At 31.5% G+C, this 19,536-nt stretch overlaps 2 protein-coding genes across 2 annotated transcripts in view; both read right to left on the bottom strand.

Moving 5' to 3' along the window:
- The window catches only part of LOC145331290 (uncharacterized), a 40,680-nt gene extending 23,295 nt beyond the window's left edge, over positions 1 to 17,385 (bottom strand). The window contains exons 1-2 of the mRNA XM_080175908.1: positions 17,270 to 17,385; positions 2,646 to 2,758 (exon numbers count right to left, since the gene is read on the bottom strand). Of these exons, the coding sequence (XP_080032034.1) occupies positions 2,646 to 2,758; positions 17,270 to 17,374 (218 nt within the window). The 5' untranslated portion in view covers positions 17,375 to 17,385. The remainder of the gene's footprint in view (positions 1 to 2,645; positions 2,759 to 17,269) is intronic.
- Positions 17,386 to 17,550: 165 nt separating this feature from the next.
- LOC145331289 (hemocytin-like) overlaps positions 17,551 to 19,536 on the bottom strand; it is a 7,007-nt gene continuing 5,021 nt past the window's right edge. Inside the window, exon 7 of the mRNA XM_080175907.1 lies at positions 17,551 to 17,568. Coding sequence (XP_080032033.1) covers positions 17,551 to 17,568 — 18 coding nt within the window. The remainder of the gene's footprint in view (positions 17,569 to 19,536) is intronic.

The raw sequence follows: 19,536 nt of genomic DNA, 5'->3' as shown, positions 1-19,536 counted from the left end.
ATATCTTAACCTAACCTAACCTGTATAGAAAAACTTCATTAAATCAAGTTTTTAAAACTCCTGCGTTTGTCCACTCTGACGTTTTGGGCTCCTACGTTTGTCCTAGAACCCTTAAAAATTCCCCATTGCGTTGAAAGTGTTGACCTGAAAATAATAGGTCTAATTATTTATAGCAACTGACTTAATTTCTATTTCCCCATTGCATTACAGACGGACAGTAAGTTATAGAGTAGCTTTATTACTAAAAATCTTGGAAAATACAAACCACCAAAAAAGTGTATTTCTCAAAATTCCGACTAATTTATTTTTTTTCAACTGTTAATTATTTAGTAAGTCTGGGGAAATATTATTTATCATAATGTTTCATATACTTTATTTTATTACATATCTATCTATCTTTATAGTATAAATGTTTTATATTAGGATACAATGACTTCATCCATAGAAGCTAACCATAGCTGACTAAAAATTAGACAAACTGTTAGAGGAATGACCATGGGGAGTTTGAAATATAAAGAACAAGTCTAACGTGCCTAAATTAATGATATATAATTGTGTTCTATACAACTAACTATATTCGTCTGTCTTCCCATGTTATTTGTTAAAAGAATGTACTATAACTTTGTACTTTTATTTTATTTTTTTGCATTTAATACTTTGTTAAAGGATATTGGTTACGCCTCTAGAAGTCTGTAGGGGCTTTGAGGAGAGGGGGAAGGGGGTAGTTTTAATAAGAAGAATTAAAATAATATTTCGGAGAAGGGCGATTTTTCTTGAGAGAGTGTGATACCCTTCCCTAAAATAGCAATAAACCTTTCCTGGACCTTTTTAAAGCCCTTAATAAAAAAAACAGACAGACACAGGAATAGATATCCTGTTTTTTTATAAAAGGAATTGAAATTATTTTCTCCTAGAGGTTTCCAATTTGTATTGTAAGGGCAGAATAATGGCCTAAAACTATCAAAAAACTTTAATTTAAAGCTTGAAAAAGCATTAAAACCACCTAGGGACCTATATAAAGCTTCTCTATAATATAACCTTTTCATCAGTAGTTATTGAAATTTTAAGCTGCAGTCAAAAATACATATACTAGTATACTACTTTTTAAAAGCGAAGCTTTTCTATAATTAGCGTCGGTCCGTCCGTACGTCCGTCCGTCCGTACGTCCGTAACGGATAGCTTTTTTCCGTTAATTTAGGTATGTTAAAATTGTCCTATCGATTTCAAATTTTGCATGGTGATTCCTTTAGTAGTTAGGTACGATTGAGAAAGCGTAGCAACTCTATAATCATTACCAAAATGTCCGTACGTCCATTTTAAACATGTTGATTTTTTTACTTTTTTAACAACAAATTTTTATGTGATCAAATCATCGGATTGATCTGATTTCTGGTATATTGATTCCTGGGACAACAAAGTATAATGTAATAAGCGAAGCAACTCTATAATCAAGTCCTAAAAATGTAAGTATGTCCGTAAAAATTATCCTGTATCAAGCAGTTTGACAACAAATTTACTTACAATTTTGCTTTGACTCTAATAAATTTATATTATGATAATTAAGTTCTAACACTATACAAGTGTTAATGTCCGTTTGTCCTACCGTTTCAGTGCTTCGCTTTTATGGATGTTATCATCCTTGTTAAAATAGAAACATATCTATCTATCTATAATACAAATTTATTTATCTATCTATCTATTAACTTATCCATTTATCTATAATCTATTATTTTATCTATTTATCTATCTATCTATGTTGCAGAACTATTTCCTTCATCTCCCATTAAATATAAAATCCATCATGTTTTTACACAAATTATAAACTAAGGTATTTATGGTCAGGGGGTCACAAAAAGTAAAAGAGAAAAAAAGTAACAAGGATGACATTGTCATTGACAACATCTATTAAAGTGAAGCTTTAAAATAAGAAGGACAAACAAAAAAACACCATTCCAAAAATTAGATAAATATGATTATTATTTCATATAAAAAGCAGTTGTTGCCGTTATATGAATCAACATCAGGGGCGTCGAAGCTTTTTATTTGCTGGGGGGTAAACTATTTTAAGGGGGAGTAAAAAGACCAAATTTTTTTTGTTAGGTATTTTTTTTATTTTTTTGGGGGGGGGGTAAATACTCCCTCCTAAATGGTAAATTTTTAATTATTTCATAAGATTAGAGGAGAAGTGGGAAAGAAAGTTCCTAAAAAGAGTTGGATAATCCCTCATTTTTATGACGTCACAGGAATCAAAAGTATGGCAGATTGGGCTACGTCACGGTTGGACGGATTGACCCTAATCAAAGAAAAGCTTTGTTTAAAAAAAAATATTTATAATATACACATTGTTTATCTTATCTTTACCTAAAGGCCAGCCCTATACCTTGCCTAAATTAACTCTTATTAAAAAAGATATGCAATAAAAAACTACTGACATTATTATATTAAACAATCGAGACTAAGGTCAGTTTGCTAAGACGAAATTTAATGTGTAAAAATGATATTCATTGTATAAAGATTAAATGCATTAGTATAAAAACGACATTTAATGTATTAGACGACTTTTATTTTGCAAAGACAACATTTAATGTGTAAAGACGACATTTAAATTAAAAAAACGAAAAACAAATCGTAAATACAATGCTTACCATATAAAAACTAGTACTAGAGTGCCCGCTAGGGTTAGTGTCAGTACAATTTCTGTTCTGTAGTCACCAGTAGCAAAACAATTCTTGTCCACACCCACTCCGTTTTCTTCTTTCTGAAATAAAATATCACTTTATAAATACAATGGATTTATTATTACTTGAATGTTACACCAGATTTTCATGTTCTCTATGAGAAACTCGCAACAGGCTTAACCCTTAACAGTCGGGCCCCTTGCCGCACCTTAATCAGTCGGGGGGGGGGGGGGGGGGGCGTTTAACGCCCCCCCTTATTATCTCAGTTCCTATTAGAGCTAGAGGGCTAAAATTTTTTGTGCATGTCCCCTGTGTTATGATGAATTTCCGACCTATTATAAGTCTAAGTCAATTTTCGCTTCCTTCACCCTTTTATTTAACAACCTTTGTTTTTAGGTCCTTTTTTACTTAAAAATTTCAAACGGCTGTAATTTTTTTATTTTTGAAGCTAGAAGAACAATTTTTTGCCGAAAATGTTTATTTTCATGTAAATTTTACATTTGAAATATCAAACATAAATTTCAGCGGCCGCAGCTGTACTTGGCAGCTGCCAGCCGCCGCAGTCGGCGGTCGGCGGGAAAACGGCGGCGGATTTTTATGAAATTTTAATATATTATCTAGACATGTAAGAAAAGCTTAAGTTTAAAATTTGAAGTCTCTAAGTCAAAAATTGCGGCCACAGGAGCCTTTTAAAGATTTCTGGAGACCTGGAGGATCAGGACCTGCAGGATCATACCTGGAACCTGAAATTGACTTGAACACCTGTATTTAAGATGAGGATGTACTACTAAAGGATATTTTAGTAATTTGGTAAGATACAATGCTTTGTTTAAGTCAAAAAAATATTTTTGCTCTTTACCTGGATGACCCTGCCAGGTTTGCTGGCATCCTGTGCCCGCCAGGATGGAGATTTTCAAAAAATTCCAACTCTCAGTTATGTGGCATACCCATACTTAAAAAGTCAAGCAGTTTGTGCTCTTTATCTTTCACACACAGAAAATGAGATAGAAAAAACCGGATGGGGGGGCGTTCAACGCCCCCCCCCCCCGACCGTTAAGGGTTAAATAATGATACACCTTATCCCACCCGTTTACACTATCCTACTTGATGAACAAACTGACCATTAACTCTTACAGTTTTACTAGTTTTTTTAATCTCATTTTTTTGTAGGTAAGATGGAGAGCTGTGACTTCATGACTTTTTAAGTTTAGTAATTATACGTCGGCAAGAGTTGATTTTATTAGGATATCTTGTCTGTGTCGGTCGTGATGTCCGGTCAAAGTCAAAGTCTTTATATGTAACAGGAGCCGAGATAGTGGGGGGGGGGTGTGGTCTATTAGAAGCCCCCCCGATGTGATAAGGTGGGAATTGGGGCCCGATCTGTAAGGGTTAAGCGATTTTCCTGTTTTATGTTAGAAAGTTAAATATACTACAATTTTTCCTCTGTAACAATATCCACTCACATTCTACTTCCATTAGTATACTAACATCAACAATTAGGATCAGTTTGACTTTAGTAAAGTGTCTGATAAACATTTTAATATTATAATTATTAACCCTTAACAGCACCTTAACCCCCCCCCCCCCTATTATCTAAGCTCCTATTAAAGCTAGAGCGCTAAAAAAAAATTTCATGTCCCCTGTTTTATAATCAATGTCCGACTATAAGTGAGGCAAAGTAAATTTTCGCTTCCTTCACCCTTTTATTTAACAACGTATGTTTTTAGGTCCTTTTTACTTAAATTTCAAATGGTTGTCAAAATATTGTTGCTTTTTACCTTGTTGACCCTGCTATGTTTGCTGGCATCCTGTGTCCTTCAGGATGGAGATATTCAAAAATTCCAACTCTTAGTTATGTGTCACACCCATATTTAAAAAGTCACTCAGCTATAGCCCTCTATCTTTCATACACAGAAAATGAGATAGAAAAAACAGGAAGGGGGGACGTTAAACGACCCCTCCCCCCCCCGACCGTTAAGGGTTAATTGTAACTATACTCGTCATTTTACTTTTTACTATTATAAACAGTTTTATGAGGAAAGTAAAGAAAACAAATGATTTAGAAGGCCCAGGTAAATAAATCAGTGATTAGGTATATGCTTTTAAAGTCTTAGATACTCTATAACTCACTTTGTCTGTCCTTCAGTCGATCAACAAATCCGTAACGCTATGGAAAAAAATGCGATTTTTTGTTGCTCTTAAAGATAGATAACAAAAATAGCTTCTTTTTGTTTGGCTCAACAACTTTGCGGGTGAATTTTGATGGTTGGCTCACCAAGTTGAGTGTTCAAACTTGTTCAACCACTAATTTTAATCTACAGAAGGAGTAATTTTGTGTATCATCATAAGGGATAACCATTAATATATCGGTAATTGTCTTATCTCTTTAGATCCCGGAGTATGAATGAATTAATGTATGCTTTGTTATTATATGGATTATCAATGTAGCTCCTTATTATCATTATTATTATTAGGACCTTTTCAATGCACGAATAACAAAAATATTTCTTTCATTAGTGGTAAATTATTACAGGGATCTAAAGGGATAAGACAATGGCCATAAATAGTTGTATACATATATATGTACAGAAGGTACAATAACAGCCAAAAATTAGTGGTTGGAAACTAAATGTAATTAAATTTTAATAAAAGTTCCAAGTGTTGTTGGTAAAAAATACGAACAATACAACTTTGGAGACTAGTAAAGAATTAAAAATCAATGTCCAACTCCTCAGGCTGTTTGTGTATCTTTTTGTGTCTGTTAAGATCTCCAAAACTGTTTTAAAATTTTGGCTATATTATCTAAAGAATTTTTATACCTGTATCACCATTGTACTCGGTTTTAAAGATGCATATTTTGTTTTAAGAACCCTGCCTTCCCTCACAACGAATGTAAAGTAATAAGACAATGGCCAATAAATTGTTGTACATTCCTAATGATAATACAAAAAATCGCCACTTTTTTATATAACAATTAGTGGTTTAAACATTTGGGCATTTAACTTAAGGAACCAAAAATCAAGATAAAAGTACCCAAAGCCAACAAATGATAAAACGTTTATATAAAACTTTGGGGACTAATGTACACTCTCTCCCCAGTAAAATAAATTCTTTCTTCCACTGCCATATCTCTAAACTTGACTGAAAGAACTGTTGTAACCAAAGTTAACCAGATTATATTTATCTAAATATATATTGTAACAAATTCAGTGGCGTTATTTGGGCTAGTCCCCAAATTCTCTATAAAAGTTGCACTAGATCTAGTACCAAAAGTCCAAGGAAATAAATTTAGATTCTTAGTGACATCCCCATATTCCTTCTTATTTTAAGAAAAAGAACTGTTTTGAGCAAAGTTAACCAATATTTATTTAACTATCTAAATAAACTAAATATCTAACATTTAAATTTGTTTATGTATCTAACTAATGAATTTGGTCTGATAACATCGTAACAAATTTAGAGGTATTATGACTACTAGTCCCAAACGTCTTTAGAATTAGACAAAATATGAAAAGTTGCACTAGTTATAGTACCCAAAGTCCAAGGAGATAAGTTTTAGATTCATAGTAAAATCCCCATATTCCTGCTTATTTTGAGAAAAAGAACTGTTTTGAACAAAGTTAACCAATATGTATTTATCCATCTAAATATACACACCTAACTTAATCATTTAATTTTGTAAAAAATCTGTATATGTATCTAACTACTATCGTAACAAATTCAGCAGCATTATGTAAGCTATTCGCCAAAGTCTTTAGAATTAGTCAAAATAAGAAAGTTACTTCTTATTGCACTAACTAGCTTTTATGCAGGTTTAAATATGTTAATGTTCCTAACTATTGAGTTTGGTCTGCTACAATCATAACAAATTTAGCAGCATTATAAGCACTAGTCCCCAAAGTCTTTCAAATAAGCCAAGATAATAAAAGTTGCACTAGTTTTAGTACCCATAGTCCAAGGAAATAAATTATAGATGCAATGTTCCATCCCCATATTCCTGCTTATTTTGAGAAAAAATGTTGTGAACAAAGTTAACCAGAATATATCTAAATATCTAACTAAAAAATCTGCTTCTATATCTAACTATGGAGTTTGGTCTGCTACCATCGTAACAAATTCAGTGGCATTATATAGTTTAGTCCCCAAAATCTTTAAGAACAGCCAAAATGAGAAAAGTTGCACTATAGTAGTTCTAGTACCCAGAGTCAAGGAAATAAGTTTTAGATTCATATTTCCATCCCCTTATTTCTGCTTATTTTGAGAAAAAGAAATGTTTTGAACAAAGTTAACCAATATTTATTTAACTATCTAAATAAACTAAATATCTAACATTTAAATTTGTTTATGTATCTAACTAATGAATTTGGTCTGATAACATCGTAACAAATTCAGAAGTATTATGACTACTAGTCCCAAACGTCTTTAGAATTAAACAAAATATAAAAGTTGCACTAGTTCTAGTACCCAAAGTCCAAGGAGATAAGTTTTAGATTCATAGTAAACTCCCCATATTCCTGCTTATTTTGAGAAAAAGAACTGTTTTGAACAAAGTTAACCAATGTGTATTTATCCATCTAAATATACACACCTAACTTAATCATTTAATTTTTAAAAATCTGTTTATGTATCTAACTACTATCGTAACAAATTCAGCAGCATTATGTAAGCTATTCGCCAAAGTCTTTAGAATTAGTCAAAATAAGAAAGTTACTTCATATTGCATTAACTAGCTTTTATGCAGGTTTAAATATGTTTATTTTCCTAACTATTGAGTTTGGTCTGCTACATTTATAACAAATTTAGCAGCATTATAAGCACTAGTCCCCAAAGTCTTTCAATAAGCCAAGATAATAAAAGTTGCACTAGTTCTAGTACCCATAGTCCAAGGAAATAAGTTATAGATGCAATGTTCCATCCCCATATTCCTGCTTATTTTGAAAAAAAATGTTGTGAACAAAGTTAACCAGAATATATCTAAATATCTAACTAAAAATCTGCTTCTATATCTAACTATTGAGTTTGGTCTGCTACCATCATACAAAATTCAGTGGCATTATATAGTTTAGTCCCTAAAGTCTTTAAATCAGCCAAAATGAGTAAAGTTGCACTATAGTAGTTCTATAGGAGACCAAGGAGATACATTTTAGATTCATTTTCTCATTCCCATATTCCTGCTAATTTTGAGAAAAAGACTGTTGAGAACAAAGTTAACCAGAATATATTGTAGTTACTTCTTACTGCACTAACTAGCTTTATGCAGGTTATCTTAGTATCTATCTATCTTAATATCTTCCTATCTAGAATATTAGAATATATTGTAGTTATTTCTTACTGCACTAACTAGCTCCTATCCAGGTTATCCAAGTATCTATCTATTATTTATGTACATTTAACTATTTATCTTTTTATCCAATTATGAGTCTATCTATCTATTTATCTTTTTTTCTAGATATCTATCTATATTTAAATTTATTTATTCATCTGTCTATCTAATTAATTTTAGCTAAGCAATCATTATTTTTTACTTTTATTTTTATCCACCAATTTTTTTCTATCTATAATTTAAATTGCCTAAAAAATCTAGCATTCCATTTATGTATATCTTTTAATTTTGTTATCATATATATATATTTTAAATTTAATCATATATTTTTTTCTATCTATCTAAGTACTTAACTTTTTCTTCCTAGATAGTTTCTATGCATGTAACTTTGTTACCAAGTTGCTATATATCTATCTTCAAATCTATCTCTTTATCTATCTACCTGTATATCTATCTATCTATCTAAGTACTTACTTTTTCTACCTAGATAGTTTCTATGCATGTAACTTTGTTACCAAGTTTATAACAGTACAAGGAAATAGACAAATATCTTAAAAATAAAACCCGCGACCATGGCTCAAAATGTAGCTCATCCACTCACTGTCGTGGAAGTGAAAGGTTCGAATCTCTGCTTAACATCACAACATAACTAAAGACGTTAAAAATGGTTCCTACTGCAGCTATGCCACGTTTGCTACATTATCAGTTAGAGTAGGGAGGAATGCCTTGGCCTAAAACAGGCGCCACAAAACACCATGCACAGACAAAGGTTCGTTGTCTATCAGGCTAATGGACGTTTTACACTGCAATTAAAAGATGCAGAGTATTTTTCAATGAGAGTGGAGATGTCTAAAAGATGCTGTGAGAATTGGTGCAAAAAATATGACGTAACAAAAAAAATTAGCCAATGAGAGGCCGTTATTGACCAATGGCGGTCACTACCATTGCCGCCATTGGTCAATAACGGCCTCTCATTGGCTAATTTTTTTTGTTACGTCATATTTTTTGCACCAATTCTCACAGCATCTGTCTAAAACCCAAAGCAACACCAAAACAACAGACTTTATTCATAAGCAATCGAGAAAAAAACGTTTCCACATTAGCGTTACTGAATGAAAGACAGGCAGATGAACTAATAAACAGACAAAAAGGATAGAATAACGTTTACAGTTATTGACTATTAATAATTTTATTAACTCCTAAATATACAATAATTAATATTTAGCCCATGCAATTCTCTAATGGGCTTTACAAAATCAATAATAAACATACAGTGTTTATAGAGATCTTATAAGACATACAAACAATTCAAAAATTTTGAATACTTGCCATTGCTAAAAGTTTTTCCTGGTAATATTTTTCCTCTTTTTAAAAGCGAAGCTTTTCTATAATTAGGGTCGGTCCATCCGTCCGTCCGTCACGGATAGCTTTTTTCGTTAATTTAGACATGTTAGAATTGTCCTATCAATTTCAAATTTTGCATGGTGATTCCTTTAGTAGTTAGGTACGATTTAGAAAGCGTAGCAACTCTATAATCATTACCAGAATGTCCGTACGCCCATTTTAAACATGTTGATTTTTTTACATTTTTAACAACAAATTTGTATGTGACCTAATTATCCGATTGGTCAGATTTTTGGTATACTGATACCTGGGACAACAAAGTACAATATTATAAGCAAAGCAACTATATAATCAAGTCCTAAAAATGTAAGTATGTCCATAATCATTATCCTGTTTAAAGCAGTTTTTTGACAAATTTACTTACAATTTTGCTTTGACTCTTATACATTTGCATTCTGATTATTCAGTTCTGACATTTTACAAGTGTTAATGTCCGTTTGTTTTACCGTTTCAGAGCTTCGCTTTTATGGATGTTGTCATCCTTGTTTTTTTTACAAATGTTTCAAATATAGGTATAGTCTTATATAAAAGTAACATGATGTTTACATGTCTGAAGAAACAAATCTAAGTTAGCTAACGTCTGAACCAATATAGTTCTGCTTTAAAACTTCATATAGGTCCATGGAAGGTTTTAAACTATTTATGGGGAGGGTACCTCAGTACTATCAAGATATATCGAACCTAAGAAAAAACAGACAATCTATAATACAAAGTAGAAGGATGTCTGTCTGTTTGTACTGAAGGATCTCGCTAACAGCTGAACCAATCGGGTTCTCCTTAAAAGGTTTGCTTTTCATAGGTCCCGGGAAGGTTTATAACTATATTGGGGGAGGGTACCAACACAATCCCAAGAGAAATCGCCCTTAGAAAAAAATCCCCCCCCCCCAAAAAAAAAATTCAATTTATTTTTTAATTGAATTAAAATTGTAGAGGGAACCCCCACCCACAAAAAAAATCACCCACCTCCCTTTTAAATTTTTTTTCTTTTAAATCTAAAATAAGAAATTGGGTTATCCAATTCAACTCCCCCCTCCTCAATCCGCTAGTGACCAATAAATTGATATGTATGTAATTAACCCTTCTGTAGATTACTATTAGTGGTTTGATAAATATTTAATAAAAGTTGTTAAGATAACGAATAAGAATACGAGATTATAAAAACTTTGGTAACTAGTGTAATAAACAGCCTAAATAGACCCATAAATTCAAATCTGGAGAGTTTTCAACAAATAAGAGTTTATTTATACAGTAGATTTGAACCTTATTATAAGAAGCTATGCTTTCAAAATGGATATATTATTACTTGGAACTTGCACCAGGTTTTCATGTTCTTTCTTAAAGTGACACTCAGAGCTGGCTAAAAAAACGATACCACCCTCTTTACCCCATTCCTTTCCTTCATACTGTATGAACGAACTGACCAATAGATGAGGTCAACATTAGTAACCTAAACTAGCAATAAATTTTCATCTGCTAATATATATCCACGTATATTATATCCATTGGTTTAAAAATTGTGTCAATTAAATATGTCCGCTTTTATAAAATTGGTTGTTAATTAAATTTCATACAAATATCTATCTATCTATTCATTTTAAATTTTAGTAGGAATATATATCTAAAAGCGAAGCTTTCTATAATTAGGGTCGGTCCGTCCGTCTCAGAAGGACAGCTTTTTTAGTTAATTTAGGCATGTTAGGATTGTCCTATTGATTTCAAACTTTGCATGGTGATTCCTGTAGTAGTTAATTACGATTTAGAAAAGCGTAGCCACTCTGTAATCATTACCAAAATGTCCGTACGTCCATTATAAATATGTTGATTTTAACAACAAATTTTTATGTGATCTTATTAAACATTTAATCTGATTTTTGTCGTATTGATTTCTGGAACAACAAATTACAATATTATAAGCGGAGCAACAATATAATCAAGTCATAAAAATGTAATTATGTCCATAAACATTATTCTGTATCAAGCAGTTTTTCAACAAATTTACTTCAATTTTTCTTCGACTCCAATACATTTATATTCTTATTATTCAGTTAAGATACGAGTGTTAATGTTCGTTTGTCCTACCGTTTTAGTGCTTTGCTTTTATGGATGTTGTCATCCATGTTAACTTAAGTATGTATCTATTTATCAATAATTCCAAATTATTTTCAGACTAAGTACCTAAAAACCATTTTAACTAACTCTCAAATTTTATAACTATAATTTCATTTATTAATCAATGTAATAAAAATAAAGGTGAACAAACCATCCACTCTGGACCAGAGAAGAGGGCTTATTGGACTTTAAATTACACTGAGCTTGATCTTTAAATCGTTTTTATGGTGATTTAAACCGGGGCGATTCAGAGGTGAACTGTAGGTGCGTTGGTGTTAAGCCACAGCGCGCCTATAAAACATGGATTTTTAAAAGATTTTCGGCGTGGTGTTGTTAAATCGCCTGCGCACTCACTAAAATATCGATCCGCGCCAGTACAACTTTATTACTTAAGCAGTGTCAGTAAGGTATTTTATATAAAATGCCGTGTCCGTATGGTATTTTATATAAAACATTAATATATAATTTATTTTAAAAATAACTATAAAAATGTTTTCACGATAGTTTTGCAATAAAATATTAAAGTAATTAAAAAAAAATATTTATTTATTAAATAAATCACCCCGATTTGGTTCGGCAATGGCACTCAGTGAGTGCCATTGCCGCGCCGGGCCCGCGCCACTGCCCGATTCAAATCGCCCATGCAAATTCGATTTAAAGATTGATATTAATAATTTGATGGTGCGCCAAATGAATCGCCCCGGTTTAAATCACCTATAAACGATTTAAAGATCGAGCTCTGGTAACTCAAGTTTTATAACCACGTTTTCTTATTTGTTGGCTCAAAAACTTTGGGTACTTTTATTAAATTCTGATTGGTTGGTTCTAAAGTAGTGTTGTCAAAACTTTTTAATGCTTTAATCTACATACAGTTTGGTTAATTTTATTTATCATCATTGGGAATGTTATCAGAACACAGTAATAGTGTCTGACTGATTATAATGTAACAAAAAAAATTAGCCAATGAGAGGCCACTGTAAATTTTACCATTGGCCTCTCATTGGCTAATTTTTTTTGTTACGTCATAATCAGTCAGACACTATTACTGTGTTCATGTTATTATTGTCTTATCCCTTAAGATCCCTGATTATTTCTACCATTAGCACATGTTCCCTGTTTCCTACCTCCATTAATGGATATATTATTACTTGGATGTTGCACCATGTATTAAAGTGATACTCACAGCTGGCTAAAATACCCACCATCAACATCCATTTACACTTTCTTTATTCTTCCCTCTGGATGAACGAACTGACCAATAAATGATGACCATATTAGCATCCTAACTTGACGACAAATGTTCCCCTGTCAATATATCCACGTATATTTTATATCCATTGCCCCATTTCTGTTATTTTAGATAAAAGGTTAATGCTATGTTAATATAATTGGTCCAATTTCCATACAATTTTTACCAGCAAAGATTTTATATAATTATGGTTTCTTCGTCCGTTCAGCAGTCCGTCAATTAAGGATTAATTGTGTACTATGGTGCTTTCCATAAAAATTGACTGTCAAACACTGAATCCAGCCCAAAATTAAAGCATTTTTCCCAATGCTTAACCCCTTGCGGAGATGATTGACTCAATGACTACCCTATACTCAATATAACCTCACCTTAATTTTTAATTTTGTTTCAAAACAAATTGTTGTGTTTATGTGCTCATCAAGGCACTTTAAGGGAAAATATTTGAAGGGCAGAAAAATAGCCCAAAACCATCCAAAAACCTGAAGCTTTCTCAAGAAGGAGAACTCAATCAGCTCAATGGTAAATCTAAAAGACAAACGAAAAGAATTATTTATTAAAGAATTTAAAAAAAATACTCTTTCTAATATATCATTTTTATTTCTTGTGAAAGCTGCCCTTCTTATGGAATAAATCAACTTGTTACAAAAAATATTCATATTTTTTTTCTTTTTCTTTCTTTTCCATTTATATATTTTTATTGGTATATGTTTTTCTTTTTAGCTACTGATTTATATTTTCTTATATATAAAAAAATAATCTGTTTTTTGTCTAAATATTTTCCTATGTATCTATCTATCCCTACATGTATTAATTCATCCATTATCATTTATCAATCTATTCTATTCTATACATCTATTTGTATAACTTTTCATCTATTAATAAATCCATCAATATATTTTTCAATCTATTTATCTATCTGTATGTTTTTAAATCTTATTACTGTATAGATATATCAAACTACCAATCTATTTAGTAAGCTATCAATCTATCTATCTACCCATCCCTCTAACTAACTAACTATTTATATCTATCTATCTAAATAACTATCTTTGAATCTATATATTTAACCATCTGTCTTACTAAATAACTATATATTTATCTTTCTAACCAACTATCCATCTATCTATCAATCTATCAATTCAACTAACTAACTATCTATACATATATCTATCTATTTAACTATTAATCACTGTACCTATCTATCAACCTTAATAAATATTATCTATCTATCTAACCATCTATCTCAAAAACTATCTATCTAGTTATCCATCTTTCTATAATAACTATCTATAAATTCATCTATCTATCTGTCTAACTATGTGATATGATGAAAATTATTCTGTCAATTCTTGAAATGTAACCCAGACAAATTTTAGGCCTAGTTTCATTATTTTCAGGGATTCGACCATGAAAGATAAATTTATCTTACTCCAAAGTTTCTTTTGGGAGGGTATTACCAGGGGTACATTGATCCTTAAATTACACTGGTACCCAAAGTTTTAAAGCAAAATAATCCTATTTGCTCAAAAAATTTGGGTACTTTTCATTAATTTTGATTGGTTGGTTTCAAACTAGTAGTGTCCAAACTTTTCAAAAAATAATTATAATTCAGAAAATTTATCATTTAATATAGGATATACGTCCGTTTGTTGTCCATTGTCTCATTCTTTAAGATCACTGGGTGTTGCCCAAACTTGGACGTCCTTGAAGACGAGGTTAGTGAAATGTTTATTAGATGTATTTTTGCCATTGGACCTTAAGGCTTAATTAATGTAAATAGATAATATATATAATTACTTGGATGTTGCACTATATTTTCATGTACTCTAATAAAGTAATACTTGCAGCTAGTTAAAATAAGGATACCCTTATCGACTCCCTGTACTCATCTTCTCCCCTCCTACTGGATAAACGAACTGACCAAAAAATTAGGGCCAAATTGAAAACCCCCTCCCCTATTGAATCTATTAAAGTCTAGCTGAGAGCCCAATCTTTTAGGGTTAATATGTATTTACACAAGTAAACAAAAGTACGCCTCAGAACTCAAACTGTGTAAAGGCAGAGCGAGAGGGGACAATCGGGTATTTGTTACACTAGTCCCCAAAGTTTTATAATATCGCTATATGGCTTAACAACTTTGGGGACTCTTCTGAATTCTGATAGGTTGGCTCATTATGTTGAGTAATCAAACTTTTCAACCACTTATTTTAATCTACAGAAGGGGGTAATTTTTGTATCATCATAAGAGATGTACATAAAATTATCGGCCATTGTCTTATTCCTTTAGATCTCTGATCTACACAAGAAAACAGAAGTACACCCAAGAACCCAAACTGTGTAAAGGCAGGGATTTAAAGGGATAAGACAATGGCCGATAAATTTATGTTCATCTCCAAAAATGACACACAAAATTACACCTTCTGTAAATTAAAATTAGTGGTGAAACCGTTTGGAGACTCAATTTTATGAACAAACCAATCAGTTTTCATTAGAGAGTCCCCAAAGTTCTTAAACCAAAAAAACGTTATTATAAAACTTTGTGGACTAGTTTAATTAACAGCCCATTGTCCACTCCCTCCCTGGTGTAAAAGGCAGAAGAGAAAGATTTTATTTGACAAAATATCAAATAAAATTTGGGAGGTAAGATTAACCCTCTTGGCCATGAACCTTCAGTAATATTTTCATACAGGGAATCCATGGATAAGAAAATAAAATATAAAAATATTTCCAGTAAGCCGATTAATATGCTTGAACAGGTTTTAAGCTATACTGAAAACTCATTTAACAGACAATTTCCCACGAATATTCAAATCAAAATCATAAAACTAATACCAGTTTTGTTAGCCCGGGACTTCAAAACTGGGTTTAATCTGATAATTTTTCATTATTAAATCCGCAGAAAGCTGTCTATAATACGATTTGATAAAAAAAAACTGCCAAAATCGAAAAGATACAGATAAAAAAACGTTGATAAATTAAGATATGTTAATCAAAAAAATATTAAAGAATCCATTTTTTGTAAGGATTAGAAGAAAGGACAATGACATGTAATTTTATGTGTTGGGTTTTGGTACTAGCGACGCAAGAATCGTACCTAATTCTGCCATGTCTGGCACTGGACATTAATAGTTAGAGTAGAAGGAATGTCTTGGCCAATGTTAACTGGCGCAATTAGAACATCCAGTCAAATCAAAGTGATGGTTGTCTAAGGAGAAATCTAAGGAGAATCCTGCCCCAATGAGGTATTAACTAGGAAGATTGCCCTGTCACAAAAGTGTATGGTTATTATGTTAAAAAGATAGCATATCGATATTAAGTCAGCTAATACCACTTACAATTAAAATACATGTAGTCGATGTAAATCATTTTATAGAATGTTAGAATTTTAAAAGGTTAAATTTTTAGTGTAAAAATAAGTTTAAAACATATGATATCTCTTTATTCTTTATTTGTGAAACAAATTTGAGAAATTATATTTGAACCGAAAGGAAGACAGCTTACGTAAGAGTTTCTAAATTTAAACATTGAATAGTTTGCATGAAAAATGATGCCCTTATGCCTTTTAGAAAAGAAAAAAAGACTACTGTCCTTTCGTTTAAAAACATGCAAACAATAATAATCTAGAAATTATTTCCTGAAACTTTAAGGCTAAGCAACGTTAATCCTATTATATAAAGTAGTAAGCTTTTTTTGTCTGTAACGATGGATCTCGCTAACCGCAAAACCGATATGGTTATCCTTTACAGGGTAACTTCTCATAGGTCCTGGGAAGGTTTTCAACTATTTTGTGGGATAGTATCTACACCCTCTCGAAAAATGAACTCTCACCTACAAACTTACATTAAAAATTTACATTAGAGTGTTCTAGGGGGCAAAGCCGCTAGTATTAATATAAAGAAATGCAACCTTGCACTCTAAAATGACCTCATACCTAATAAAACTGAACCAATAAACATTTGTAACTGTACTCAATGGACTCCATAGTGTAACAGATCAGTCAAACTTGATTAGATGATTTTAAAATTGTAAGAATTATTTTTCTAGCTCTACTAAGCTTATATGTATTTTAACAATGATGATAATATCCATAAAAGTGAAGCTCTGAAACGGGTGAACAAACAAACATAAACACTTGCAGAGTGCCAAAACTGAATAAGCAAAATATTGAGAAAAAAATGTAAGTAAATTTGTTGCAAAACTGATAATAAACAGTATACTATTTAAGGACAGTCTTAAAATTTTAGGGGTTAATTATAGAGATGCTTCACTTATAACATATTTTTAAAAAAAATCAACATGTTTGAAATGGACATATGGACATGGTAAATCTTATAGAGTTCTACGATTTTTATATCATACATTACTACTATATAAATCAGCAAGTTTGAATTTGATAAGACAATTCTAACATGTCTAGATTTACAATAAGACTTACAGATTGACCGACCAACTAACCTCTAGCTGACAACAACATTTATTGAGTAGCTACAATGCAAAAAAAATTACCTGTGTTGAAAAATCTTCAGATTCTAGGAAACATTTTAATATGTTGTTCTTGTTATCACATAAACAGGTTATACCCTCCCCATAAGGTCTACACAGTTGTACCATGTTTCTGAAAAAAAGAATGAAAGTTATTGCGGCATTTTAGAAGGATTGCGCATCTAAATACAAAACGTGCCATTATTATAATGAGTTGGGTTAACAAGACAAAAAGGTTGCCTAAGTATAAATCAATCAATTAAAATATTGATTACTTAGTAGATTTTTCATTGGTTATTTTAAACTCAGATGACCTTTTGTTTCTGAAAAGAATAAAGGTTATTGCGGCATTTTTAGGAGGATTGCGCATTTAAATCCAAAGTTGCGCCATTACTTTAAAATCTGTTGTTATCACATAAACAGGTTATACCCTCCCCCATATGGTCGACACAGCTGTACCATGATTCTAAAATAAGAAGAATAAAAGTTACAGCGGCATTTTTAGGAGATTTGCGCATCTAAATCAAAAGTTGCGCCTTTATTTTTCAATATATTGTTCATATTATTACAATGTTTAAACATACCAGAAATAACTATAGGCAAATATTAAAATTTAGGTAAATAGTTTGTTAGATAAAGAAAGATAGAAAGAATATGATAGAAAAATAGAAAAAAATCATAAATAGATCAAATTTGAATAAAGCCATAGATAGATATATAGATTGAAAGTTATGGGCTGATAGATACATCAAAACATTTTGACCACAAGCTTTACAAATAAATTCAACTCCATGATCTAATATATTGTTATTGTTCCGCTACTTAAATGGAACTAATTTTCCTACTAAACCATACTGCATGTATAAATATGTCTTCTATCAGGGATCTAAAGGGATAAGACAATTGCCGTTAAATTGATATACATCCTCAAGATGCTGCGCAAAATGGTACAAAAAAGATGACGTCATACTATAAAGTTGTCCAATGAGAGACCAGTATACATTGTAATTGACCAATGGTAAAATATATACTCGCCTCTCATTGGTTATTTTATCATATGACGTCAATTTTTTTGTACCATTTTGCGCAGCATCCATCCTTAATGATGATTCACAAAATTATTCTTTATGTAGATTTCAATTAGTTGAAACTTTTGGACACTCAATTTAATGAAGTAGTACTTTTAACATCCAACTAAACTCAAGACTGAAGAGGGTGCAATGTCAACCGAAACATATTTCAATAAATCGCTGGGAAGTATCAAAGACTTTTTCACTCAGTGAATTTATCATAACCAATCAAAATTCATGATAAGTCTCCAAAGTTTTCAAGCCAACGTTATTATAATACTTTGGGGACTAGTGTTATAAACATACCAATGTGCCTCTCTCTCCCTGGTCTAAAATTTATTTTAAAATATAAAGATGGAAAAATTGACATTTTCCTTGAAAAGCAGAGTCCAATCGGAACAACAGTTACCAAGATCTAAGGCCATATTTTTTTATGACAGACGGACAGACATAGTTCAATATTAATATGGAAATTAAAAGAGAACTAATTTTATAAATTTTATTTTGATATTCGTGAAAAATTGTCTGTAATACAATGCTATACATTATTTTTCAGTATAGCTGAAAAGTCATTCTGGAAATTATATTTCATTTTCCTATCCTTCCATCCATGCCTTTTCATATATGGGGAGCTGGCAATATAATTTTAAATTTTCAATCATGGTTACCAAACCTTATTTGATAGTTTAGTAGCACAGCTTCTCCATAAATAGGATGTTTATGTACGTACAAATCCATGTTCATTAATTATACAACATACAGCGCATTTGCTCGATGTCCTGTAGGTGATCGGTTCGAATCTTTGCCCAAGAAACGTATTATTAACATGCACAGTTAGTACTACTAAAAATGGTTGTGCAATCAAAGGGTTATTTTTCTGTTAGGATATTAGTGCAATGATACACACTATAAATGTCTATCTCTACTTTGTTATTTCTCATCCCGCCAAATTAAAAATCATGTATTACATTGTTTTGTAGAGAATTTTCAAAAAATATATCTTTAGCCCTAAAGTCAATCGTGTAATTTTTCATTTCATAATCTGCGGAAAACTGTTTATATAATAAGATGCAAGAATTATCTATTCACTTTACTGTTACTTCTCATAACTGCTTAGAATTTTGGAAACTCTACTTTCAAATTGAATTTGCCTTTACACAAACTCAATATATTCTCTTTCTCTCTCTCTCATTCTCTCTCTCTCTCTCTCTCTCTCTCTCT

The sequence above is a fragment of the Acartia tonsa genome, chromosome 11 (genome assembly GCF_053477335.1).
Source record: "Acartia tonsa isolate MP-2025a chromosome 11, ASM5347733v1, whole genome shotgun sequence".
Classification (NCBI taxonomy): Eukaryota; Metazoa; Arthropoda; class Copepoda; order Calanoida; family Acartiidae; genus Acartia; species Acartia tonsa.
This window is presented reverse-complemented; position numbering and strand designations above follow the sequence as displayed.